This window comes from Colletes latitarsis, chromosome 10, assembly GCF_051014445.1.
Source record: "Colletes latitarsis isolate SP2378_abdomen chromosome 10, iyColLati1, whole genome shotgun sequence".
NCBI classification, from domain to species: Eukaryota; Metazoa; Arthropoda; class Insecta; order Hymenoptera; family Colletidae; genus Colletes; species Colletes latitarsis.
In genome coordinates this window covers 5,096,372-5,109,247 of record NC_135143.1, presented here as the reverse complement: position 1 = coordinate 5,109,247, position 12,876 = coordinate 5,096,372, and the positions used below count along the sequence as shown (strand labels likewise).

At 33.9% G+C, this 12,876-nt stretch overlaps 1 protein-coding gene across 5 annotated transcripts in view; it reads left to right on the top strand.

Moving 5' to 3' along the window:
• The window catches only part of LOC143346560 (uncharacterized), a 110,875-nt gene that overhangs the window by 82,465 nt on the left and 15,534 nt on the right, over positions 1-12,876 (top strand). For 3 of the 5 annotated variants that reach the window (XM_076774755.1, XM_076774758.1, XM_076774756.1), the window contains exon 5: positions 7,704-7,838. The exons of 1 other annotated variant lie outside the window; for it this stretch is intronic. In XM_076774755.1, the coding sequence (XP_076630870.1) occupies positions 7,704-7,838 (135 nt within the window). Of the gene's footprint in view, positions 1-7,703; positions 7,843-12,876 lie in introns of all 5 variants that reach the window. One more of the 5 variants, XM_076774759.1, reaches the window with a different exon arrangement.

Here is a 12,876-nt window from a genome sequence, read left to right as displayed (position 1 = left end):
TTTTGAATTTAATTGTTAATAACTTTTTAACGAAGCCTCCATCAACAAATTGGTATTCTTGATTTTCGTCTTATTTTGGCCTCTAGAATCCTCTATTAAAATTTTTCCCAGAGGTTAACTACAAGAGTATGAAATAAAAAATATGCAATGCTATTTAAAAAAATCAAGCCTTGATTTTTTATTGAAAAAATAATAATTTATTTTAATTCAGTATTTTATTTTGCAGCCGACAAGAAACTGATAAACTTCTGTTGGAAACATTGCTTTGTGTGCAAAAGTTAAAGAAACATCCTATACAGGGGGGGTGTTCCAGATTAGAACTAATAAACTTTTCCAACATTTTCCGACAAATTTCTTTGTTCTCGATGAAAATGTTTCTGCTTGACAAGAAATCTCGGAAACGTTTCATTTAATTCTACTGGAAACGCGAGTCAGCATACTGAGCCTCAAAGGTCATTACTACTAAAAATACGCCTCCTGTGTCATTTATACTTAATACGAAGCTATATTCAGCAGTAGAACTGACATAGCTACGTAAAAGGAACCATCGATATTCTTTGTTTAAGGTTACTAATCGTGACTATACTCATACTATACTACATATACTATACTTCATCGAGGTTCAACTTTCTCATCGTCTTTTCATACAGTGAACTTATTTACTTGTATTATACTATTCAATGATACGGAGCTTTTGCAAAATAGCATTTTGTTTTATTTAGTTATTCAAATTTTGTAAGTTTAAAATTATCCAGGAGAAAAAGACTTTTGATTCGTCAATTAGTCAGACAAATAATTGATTTAATCAAGTTAAATGGTTCATCCTGTATAGTTAAATACCTAAAGAAAAATTTTCTTACTCTTCCACATGTAAATAAACATTCCGTAAAAGGAACACATACTTTGTAATGTTTGGATAACTGCAAGTCATTTTCGATTGGACATTTACATACATAGTACACAATGCAAAGATGAAACTTTTTTATTTTTGTTTTTATTTTTAATGAAACTTTCACCAATGCTTTTGTAAGAGTTTTCCGATTAAAATAAGAGCAAACATGATATAATTTGTGTGTAACCTATTTCTAATACAGTATAAAATTGTGTTAAATACGATTAAATATGCAAATATGATCCAAGTTATATCATGTTTAGTCTTATTTTAATCAGAAAAACCTCACGAATATATCAGTAAAGGTACCATTAATAAAAAATAAATAAGTTTCACATTATGTTATTCTTATTCATCCTTCATTCGCTATCTTTTTCTACGTTCAACAAGATACAAAGCTGAACGCCATAGCTCGGTTTATACCTTTCTGGGAACTGAAAATTAATCATGCTTTTAGAACTGCGAGACTTTGGTTCCGTGTTTCACGCAGTTACCCAAGATTTGCTGTAATTCATAAAGAAGACTTCGTTCGCTTCGACGATTTGTTGAAAGCTAAGTTTCGTTAATCACGGCCACGTTTACCGCAAGGAAGGCAATTCGTTCGCAATTAAAAGTTTTCGTTAACGATCCTCCATCGATACGTCGTTAGCTGGTTGACGCATCGGTTTAACAAGTTCACGGTAACTTTTCCACGCGGAAACTTGGCCGATTCGACGGGAGAAAATGCATTAACGACGAAGGCGAAGTCGGTTTGTCAGCTACAACTTCGACATCCTGCCCGCGCCATCGAGCTTTGAATAATTCATAACTCGAGGATCTCGAAATGCTTGATTCTGCCGCTATATATCGATAACTACCCACTTCGTCCAAGTATGTTCCCTTCCATCTCGCCAGACAGGAATCGCTATAGAAGTTCCTATTTGCCATGGGAGGGATATCGATCCGAACCTTGCATTACTTTTCGAGACTGAACCGAACGACTGCTTCAGACGCTTCACATTTGAACAGATAGCTCAAACTAGATACCAACGAACCTAAGTAATCATTTTACACGAAGAAGTTTCCATATAATGTGAATTATGTTCCCGAAACCTTTTTTACTATACAGGGTGAGTCATCTAACATTTGCACCTCAAATATCTTTGTTGTTCTTAAAGATACGCCAAATGTCTTGAAGACAAAATTGAATAGTATAATGGCGTTCACACGATGCCAAAAATATTTTTGTTTGTATGTCATTTTTTTTAAAGAAATGAAAGCCACCATCATCTTTTTAAATAGAATCACCCTTTTTGAAACACCTACAATGATAGTCCCTTTCATTAGGAATTCAGTGACTATAATTATTCAAGGTCATTCAAGGTTACAGTCAGAGAAAATGGTATAAGATGTAAAATGTGAAAGCACGAATACCTGTATTTCACAAATGTTCAAAACGATGGCCATTTACGTCGATACATTGCTGTAAATGGGCTCTGAAGGAATGTTGAACTCTGCCAAGTACTTCCGAGGTGATATTCGCACATGCTGTAATGATCCGCCGATGCATATCTTCAATTGTTGTTGGAGCATTCGCGTATACGGTCTCCTTTAGCAGACCCCACAAAAATAAATCCAGTGGATTTATGTCAGGCGAACGTGCTGGCCATGAAACAGTACCACCTCATCCAATCCATCGGTTTGGAAACCTAGAATCCAATGTTTCTCTGGCTACTCGTGCAGAATGGAGCCGGACAGCCATCATGTTGGTACCACATATCGTAACGGTTTTGTAGAGGAATATCTTCCAATAAAATTAGCAGATCTTCTTGCAAAAATTGAAAATATTTTTACCCTGTCATCGTTCCGGTAATGAAGTATGGATCGATTGCTTTATCGTTCAAAACACCACACCACATGTTTACGCTCCATTGCCTTTGGTGATCAACGTCTCGAAGCCAGTGCGGATTATCAACAGCTTTCATATTTTGCATCTTATACCATTTTCTCCGACCGTGACCTTCATTAACCTTGAATAACTATAATCACTGAATTCCTAATGAAAGGGACTATCATTGTTTCAGAAAGGGTGATTCAATTTTTAAAAAATGAAGATGACTTTGATTTCTTTAAAAAAAATGCCATAGAAATAAAAATATTTTTGGCATCGTATGAGCCCCATTGTACCATTCAATTTTGTCCTCAAGACATTTGACGTATCTTTACAAATAACAAAGATATTTGAGGTGCAAATGTTAGGTGACTCACCCTGTATACAGGGTGTTCGGCCATCCCTGGGAAAAATTTTAATGGGGGATTCTAGAGACTAAAATAAGACGAAAATCAAGAATACCAATTTGTTGATGGAGGCTTCGTTAAAAAGTTATTAACAATTAAATTCAAAAATTTCAAATCGTTCTTGAAAAATTATTTTTATTTGCGGGGGTCAATTACAATCATTTTTCGTGAATACACATACCCCTGAAATCCTACCCACTTTCGAGAAAAAAATTCGAGTAGGTACTGTAATTTTTAGACGAAATTAAAAAATTTCAAATCATACTAAAAAGATTATATTTAGTTACAGTGGGTAATTACAATCATTTTTGGTCATTATACATACCCCCAAAATCCGTCGCACTTTCGAGAAAAAAATTGTTTACCGAAAACATAATTTCCGGCCCAGAAATGTTTGCCCGAATTTTCATGCGAATCTTTAAAACGTCATAACTTCTGAACGGATTGGACGATTTTAATGTTTAAAAAAGCAAACGACGCGTATTTTAATGTAGAATATGTAGAAATTCTAAAAATATTCGAAAAGTTGGTCCTTGACACCGCAAAATGAGAAAAACTCCATAAAAATGGTCAAATTTTCAAACAGCCATAAGTTCTATGATGGTGAATATATTTCAATGAAACTTTTTTCTGAAGTAGAGCTCATGGGTACCTACAAAAAAGTATTAGACAACTTTTCTGTAGGGTGGCAAACAAAATTACTAAAAATGAAAAACTAATGTTTAGGAAAAATTGACAGGGGGTTGTGCCTAAATTTTTCGGCGAAAAAAAGAAGTTTCAAATCGTTCTGGAAAAATTATTTTCAGTTGCGAGAGTCAATTGGAATCATTTTTGGTCATTAGACATACCGTCGAAATCCTACCTACTTTCGAGAAAAAAATTCGGGAAGCTGTGAAATTTTTCAACGGAAAAAAAAAAATTTCAAATCGTTTCGGAAAAATTATTTTTGGTTGTGGGGGTCAATTACAATAATTTTTGGTGAATAAACCTACCCTCGAAATCCTACTCACTTTCTAGAAAAAAATTCAGTACGGGCGGAACTTTTAACGTTAATAACTTTTTAACGAAGCCTCCATCAACCAAAATTCAGTACGGGCGGAACTTTTAACGTTAATAACTTTTTAACGAAGCCTCCATCAACCAATTGGTATTCTTGATTTGCGACTTATTTTGGCCTCTAGAATCTCCCATTATAATTTTTCCCAGAGGTGGCCGAACACCCTGTATACATACGCACACGTGAACGATTAGACGCAAAAAATCAATCTACATAATTTATACATTTTGTGAAACAAACGTGATTAATAATAAATCGTTTCACGTACCATTGCCATCATCCGTTCGAATTGCGTGACGAGGAAATAGATTTCGAAGATACAAGCAATTTAATCGCTTACCACGGTTTTTACATCCACTAGAAAACTCGTATAACGTGTGTTTGGGAATGAAACATGCATATTCGGAATACACGAAGAATAATACATTTTATTCCTCGTGGGTACAGATACATATGTATTCACAGTAATTTAGTTCCCTTAGAATACCAAACGAATCCAGAGTAAAGAGTTTAATCCCCTAGAATGGTCGCCACGATCACTAGACTTAAACTCTATAACAAAAAAAAACTGTCGACTTTAACGGAATGAATTCAAACGTGTGATTATGGATAGACGTAATGAATTTATACAACGGAATTAATTTTTTTTTGTTTGGGCCGTGTTTTGTAGAGCGAATATTTCAACGGATTTTCTTTGAGATGATCATTGTCAACTATGAATTAACTTGTAACCGAAGATGTATTGTTGAATGCCACTCGCGAGTAAATAATAAATGGCGACGGTTCGATAGACGAATGCAAACAAGTACGCGACAGGGAAGCGAATGTTTATTCATAGTGAATAAAATAAATAACAAGTTGTGTCGCAGTTCTTTGTATAAAGAATGGTGTCGGAAATCATTCCACTAAATAGTACTATTATTGTCCAATGCTTAAAAACTAGGCGATTTTTTTGATTTATTGTTAAGAAAGGTATACAACATACAGGGTGAGTCATCTAGCATTTGCACCTCAAATATCTTTGTTGTTTTTAAAGATACGTCAACTGTCTTAAAGACAAAATTGAATGATACAATGGGACTCACCCAATGCCAAAAATATTTTTGTTTTTATGTCATTTTTTTTAAAGAAATGAAAGTCACCATCATTTTTTTAAATAGAATCACCCTTTTTGAAACACCTGCAATGATAGTCCCTTCCATTAGGAATTCAGTGACTATAATTATTCAAGGTCATTCAAGGTCACGGCCGGAGAAAATGTATAAGATTTAAAATATGAACGCAGAATACGTTTATCGCAAGTGAGACTTGTAATAAACATACTAAAGTCCTCCAATGTTACTGGATGTTTTCAAACATCCTCTAGCCGATTACGCTGCGATTTATTTAGTATCAGTGTGTTTTCAAACGCGATTCCGCTATGTCTTATTCAATGATAGAAATGTGCAACATGTTAATGGTTTACTGTAAATGTGCACAAAATGCTGTGCAGGTCCAATTGCTTTATTACTATCTACAAGTTGTTTAGAAGTACTGGAAGTGTAACTGTAAGAAAACGTAAACGCAAGAATCCTACGACTAATGAAGACAATGAAATTAATGTTTTAGCAGCGATAGCTGTCAATCCACATATGAGTGCAAAAAAAATTGGTCAGGAAGCAGGCATAAGTCAAAGTGACGTAATACGAATTCTAGCTCGACATTTTCATTCGTTTCACATATCACTACATCAGGAATTCCACGGATGTTATTTTCAAAATCGAATTAATTTTTGTCAATGAGGATTACATCAAAATGAAGCAACATTTAGTAATCATGGCTCAATTAATCTACGGAACGTCCATTATTGGTCTGTTGATAATCCGCACTGGCTTCGAGAAATTGACCACCAAAGACAATGGAGCGTAAACGTGTGGTGTGGTGTTTTGAACGATAAAGCAATCAGACCATACTTCATTACCGGAACGATGACAGGGCAAAAATATTTTCAATTTTTGCAAGAAGATCTGCTAATTTTGTTGGAAGATGTTCCTGTACAAAACCGTTACGATATGTGGTATCAACATGATGGCAGTGCGGCCCATTCTGCACGAGTAGCCAGAGAAACATTGGATTCTAGGTTTCCAAACCGATGGATTGGATGAGGTGATACTGTTTCATGGCCAGTACGTTCGCCTGACATAAATCCACTGGATTTATTTTTGTGGGGTCTGCTAAAAGAGACCGTATACGCGAATGCTCCAACAACAATTGAAGATATGCATCGGCGGATCGTCACAGCATGTGCGAATATCACCTCGGATGTACTGGGCAGAGTTCAACATTCCTTTAGAGCCCATTTACAGCAATGTATCGACGTAAATGACCATCGTTTTGAACATTTGTGAAATACAGGTATTCGTGCTTTCACATTTTACATCTTATACCATTTTCTCCGACTGTGGCCTTGAATGACCTTGAATAATTATAGTCACTGAATTCCTAATGAAAGGGTCTATCATTGTAGGTGTTTCAAAAAGGGTGATTCTATTTAAAAAAATGATGGTGACTTTCATTTCTTTAAAAAAAATGACATAGAAACAAAAATATTTTTGGCATCGTGTGAACACCATTGTACTATTCAATTTTGTCCTCAAGACATTTCACGTATCTTTAAGAACAACAAAGATATTTGAGGTGCAAATGTTAGGTGACTCACCCTGTATATAAATTCGAAACAATGGAGAGTGGTGGGGATAAATTTTGAATACAAAGTTGAATGAAACTTTTTCTTTATATCTTGCATCGTTTCTTTATATTTTGTATCTTTATATTAATTATAAAGAAAGAACAAAATTTCCAAATTATAAAGAGATAAAAATAATTATTAATTTGAATTTTCTTCATTTTCATTTTCTTCATCAATAAGCATTGGAATTAATTTCTGCAAATAGTGTTTTTAAATTCCTTGCAATCTTCAGGTATAACTCCAATACTTAAGTGGTACAAAATATCTTTCTTTTCCATGTCAGAAATTGAAACTCGTTTATTATATTTCTTATTTAGTGTTAAATTTAGTCAAGAACATTTTCTTCTAGTTGTTGAAGATCTTGAAATGTTAATATGCTGGAATTTTATATGAGAAATATGATATCGCTCAATGTTTTCTATTATTCAAATTTCATCTATTTTACGACCAGAAATGTCATGTACGAACACATTGTATATTTTTTGTAGTAGGCGTGCAAGAAATAAAAATATCAATCTTAACATATTCATAATATATTTATACAGTATGAAGAAAACAAACAAGAACTATCTAGAGCACATAAAAATTTCACCAAAAATGAAGTTACAAGATGTGTGCTTCCAGCAATTGATTTGCAATTTAACAGATGTTCGGTAAAAATGATTCTAATCGATACCATGCGAGCGGTATTGCATGCAACATGCAGTGTCATCAAATTTTATTGATGTCGATGCATCCTTCTGTTTCAGTAGCGGGATGGTGCAGAGTGTTGGCGCTAATTTATCGCCGGACCAAACATTTGGATCGATTCGTTCGCTGTCGGTAACGAGAGAAGTCGCCAGTTTTCCCCTATCAAGAACGCCCACGCCACCCCCGCAACACACGTGGGTAATTTTTCTCCATTTGTTGCATTCTGTTGTGTCGAGCAACTATTCAAATTCGAAACACGGGTTTAAAAATTTTACAAAATTACGTAATACAATTATAAAGAAAGTATACGAGCACTTATTAAAAGAACAAACAAATTTTTTAATGAGTTATTTCAACGTGCCTTACAGAAAAAGACGATTATTACAATTAGCGGTGTTTATCGTTTGTCAGAAAGGATTAAAAGAAACATTTTCGTCATATTTTAGTGTATTATTTCCACAAAGTTTTTATCTGTCTTTTAACATTCGAATATAATTCTACTCGTTTCTGGTATTCACATGCATTGAGAAATTATTGCATCAAGCAAGGAACAAGAATTAAGAAATTTTAATTTTAAAACAAAAATTAAAATTAAGAAATCTCAAAGCGATTTTTTCAGAATCTTTGCTCTTCGAGAGCATGAAACAAGTTTCTACCGTCTTGCTTCGTCTTAAACTTTCTAATTGTCGTATTCTACGAAGGACTGTGTTTTTCATGAAGATCTAACTGGACACATACTTTCTTCTACTTTTCCAACTTTGCAGATTCTTAGGGAAAAGTTTTCGATCAGACAAATGGCATGACTGTAGTTATAAAACATTTAAAGAAAACAATTTCCAATTTCTTGCTCTATACACTTTCTACTTCAATCGCTTTTTAAATAATTTTCCTATCATACTTGTGGTGAATAATGATGGATTTGTAGATCTTTTTGACCCCAAAAATGATATCTCATCGATAGTTTAGGTTCCGTAGCGACACAAAATTTTGGCTATTTTTTAACATTCTCCTTTCTGTCCAGGTTGCATTTTTCCTACCGATTTCTTATAAAAATACGCATTTGCATAAACATCAACAGTCTAATTATTATTAATATTTATTATTATTTGCGACTTTGCGCCCGTAAAAGTTTTTTTTGTTTAATTGAGGGATTAAACTGTTTATGTTAATTAAACTTTTACTTGGTGAAATTAAAAATGTAATATTCCGAGTCTGTGTTCATTCGGAAATTAATGAAACTGATATTATTACCTACAAAGAAGGTTAATTGTGGTGATAGTATTATCATATTCCGCGACCTATCATTTCCTAGCATATCATTGATTTGCGCGTGTAATATAGCCGAGAGGCGGATGACATGGTCGTCGTGTAAATGAAGTAAATGCATTTGATGAGGTCGTTTTAATTATGTATTCAATTTCATCCGTCGATCACACGTTCCAACAAATTTTGACTTTCGTTCTATTTTGCAATATCCATTGGGTGATCCTTGTAGAGTTTCCCGTCCCAAACACAAATCCGCAAATAGAATTGTTTTATCATTCTCAATTTTTGAAAAACTCGAATTTTTGTAAAAACCAATTTTGAGAAAAAATGGGGTACTCATATAGAAGAGAGATTTCTATGTATTCTATGAGATTTCACCCCTGGGAAAAATTTTAATGGGGGATTCTAGAGGTCAAAATAAGACGAAAATCAAGAATACCAATTTGTTGATGAAGGCTTTGTTAAACAGTTATTAACGTTTAAAATTCCGACCGTATGATTTCGGGGGTATATCTATTCACCAAAAATGATTGTAATTGACCCCCGCAACCGAAAATAATTTTTTCAGAATTAATTAAAAATTTTTTTTTTCGTCGAAAAATTTAGGCACCTACCCTTTGTCGATTTTTCTTAAAAATTCATTTTTCATTTTTAGTAATTTTGTTTGCCACCCTACAGAAAAGTTATCTAATACTTTTTTGTAGGTACCGATGAGCTCTACTTCAGAAAAAAGTTTCATTGAAATATATTCACAATTGTAGGAGTTATGGCTGTTTGAAAATTGGACCATTTCTATGGGGTTTTCTCATTTTGCGGGATCAAGGACCAACTTTTCGATTATTTTTAAAATTTCTACATATTCTACACTAAAATACGAGTCGTTTGCTTTTTTAAACATTAAAATCATCCAATCCGTTCAGATGTTATGACGTTTTAAAGATTCGCATGAAAATTCAGGCAGACATTTCTGGCCAGAAATTATATTTTCGGTAAGGAATTTTTTTCTCGAAATTAAGTAGGATTTCGGGGGTATGTCTGTTGACCAAAAATGCTTGCAATTGACCCCTGCAACTAAAAATAATTTTTTCAAGCCGATTCGAAAGTCTTTTTTTTCACCCAAAACTTTCAGCACTTACTCGAATTTTTTTCTCGAAAATGGGTAGGATTTCGGAACTATGTGTAATCACCAAAAATGATTGTAATTGACCCCCGCAGCCGAAAATAATTTTTCCAGAACGATTTGAAATTTTTGAATTTAATTGTTAATAACTTTTTAACGAAGCCTCCATCTACAAATTGGTATACTTGATTTTCGTCTTATTTTGGCCTGTAGAATCCGCTATTAAAATTTTTCCCAGGGGTGACCGAACACTCTGTATATCGTATATGTAATGAAGATATATGTAATAAATTTTTTTCTCGAAAGTGCGTAGGATTTCGGGGGTATGTGTATTCACCAAAAATGATTGTAATTAACCCCTTAAACAAGAATAATTTTTCCAGAACGATTTGAAATTTTTGAATTTAATTGTTAATAACTTTTTAACGAAGCCTCCATCTACAAATTGGTATACTTGATTTTCGTCTTATTTTGGCCTGTAGAATCCGCTATTAAAATTTTTCCCAGGGGTGACCGAACACCCTGTATATCGTATATGTAATGAAGATATATGTAATAAATTTTTTTCTCGAAAGTGCGTAGGATTTCGGGGGTATGTGTATTCACCAAAAATGATTGTAATTAACCCCTTAAACAAGAATAATTTTTCCAGAATGATTTGAAATTTTTTAGTTTTGTCGAAAAATTTGTCCACCTACTCGAATTTTTTTCTCGAAAATGAGTAGAATATCTGGGGTGTGTCTATTCACCAAAAATGATTGTAATTGACCTCTCCAACTGAATATAATTTTTCCAGAATGATTTCAAACTTTTTAATTTCTCTGTAAAATTTAGGCATCTACCCCCTGTCGATTTCTTTAAAAACTTCGTTTTTGATTTCTAATAAATTTGTTTGACGTTGTATGGAAATGTTGTTTAATAGTTTTTTGTAGGCATCCAGCTCTGCTTCAAACTAAATTGCAATGAAATCCATTGACTATTGTAGGAGTTATGGACGTTTGAAAATTGGACCATTTTTATGGGGGTTTTCTCACTTTATGGTGTTAGAGAACAATTTTTCGAGCACTTTTGGAATTTCTACATATTCTTCACCAAAATATGCGTTGTTTGCATTGTAAAACATTAAAATCCTCCAATCCATTCAGAAGTTATGATTTTTTAGACATATCCATGAAATTTCGGGGCAACATTTTTAACCTCACATTATATTTTCGGTAAACAAATTGTTTCTCGAAAATGCAGAGGATTTTGGGGGTATATGTAATGGCCAAAAATGATTGTAATTACCCACTGTAACTAAATATAATTTTTTTAGTATGATTTGAAATTTTTTACTTTCGTCTAAAAATTTCAGTACCTACTCGAATTTTTTCCTCAAAAGTGGGTAGGATTTCTGAGGTATGTGTATTCACCAAAAATGATTGTAATTGACCCCCGCAAACGAAAATAATTTTTCCAGAACGATTTGAAATTTTTTTTTTCGTCGAATTTAGGCACCTAATTAAGATTTTCGGTAAGGAATTTTTTTCTCGAAAGTGCGTAGGATTTCGGGGGTGTGTCTATTCACCAAAAATGATTGTAATTTACCTCTGCAACCGAATGTAATTTTTCCAGAATGATTTCAAATTTTTAATTTAATTTTTTAATAACTCTTTAACGAGACGTCAATCAAGAATTTGATATTCTTGATTTTCGTCTTATTTTGGCCTCTAGTATCTCCCATTAAAATTTTTCCCAGGGGTGACCGAACACCCTGTATATCGATAGAAGTTTTTTCATTTTTTACCGTCCCAAAATGCAATGCTCTGCCAAATGAACGATTCTACAACGCACGTAAAAAGATATTGTATCTAGATTGCAAGTTGCACTGTATTGCCGTTGCATATTCAGTTCGACCAATCGAGCACGCATATGTTCGGCCAATGCGTGCTTCCTGCATAGACCTTTAGCATGTGAATTCCTGGGCGTTGCGCCCTGCTGTTTGCTGTTGCGAAATCCACGGCATCTACCTGGTCAGGTGAACACAATCAGCACGTAGACACGCGCATTAATACGTGCAATTACTTTCGTTACGAGGAACGCTTGCCGCTGATAGCAGAGACCGCGTCGACGTAACAATACCACGAAATGTTTTGAGTTATCGTTAACAGGTCCGATTATTGCGTTGAATACTAACTAGTGGCATTCGATTTGCTGGAATAATACTGTGCGTGGCAGGACGATACTACAGCATATATTCTCTTATATTACGCAATAATGGCGGAAGATAATGCGCGGTGAACTCAACCCCAATAAATCCGACCTTCGAGTATATCTGTGGTTGTCAGGCAACACGAGGCCAGCCGACATTTTTAAAAAAAATTTTTAGTTTACGCGTTAATCGAGTTCTAGAACAATGGTTCCCAATGTTTCTTCAATGTTTGAGACAAGGTTTGGCGAATGCAATGGTTAAGGGATGTTAGCTGCAATAATTTTTGTTCCGTCATTAAACATTTTGGGATCGTACGTTCTCGCGGTGGAAAATAATTTCTTTTCTAAATACGAGTGATGACCATTTCTTCTATGTACATGGTTACTTTTACTTTATCCAGTCGTGAACAGTATTTTTCACTACTAATCGTCTAATTATGCAGTAAGAGAAAATAAGAAAGTAAAATAAAGCATTAAAATATCGCAAACGGACTTGTTACACAATCTAATAGCTTTATAGATTAACAACATGAGATTCTTAAATAATACTCACCGAGTATCTTTTACAATTTTATATTCTATCTAATTGGTTATACAGGTATTAAGTAGTATTTTTTCTATAATCATACTAATGTTATTACAAATTATATTTCCCT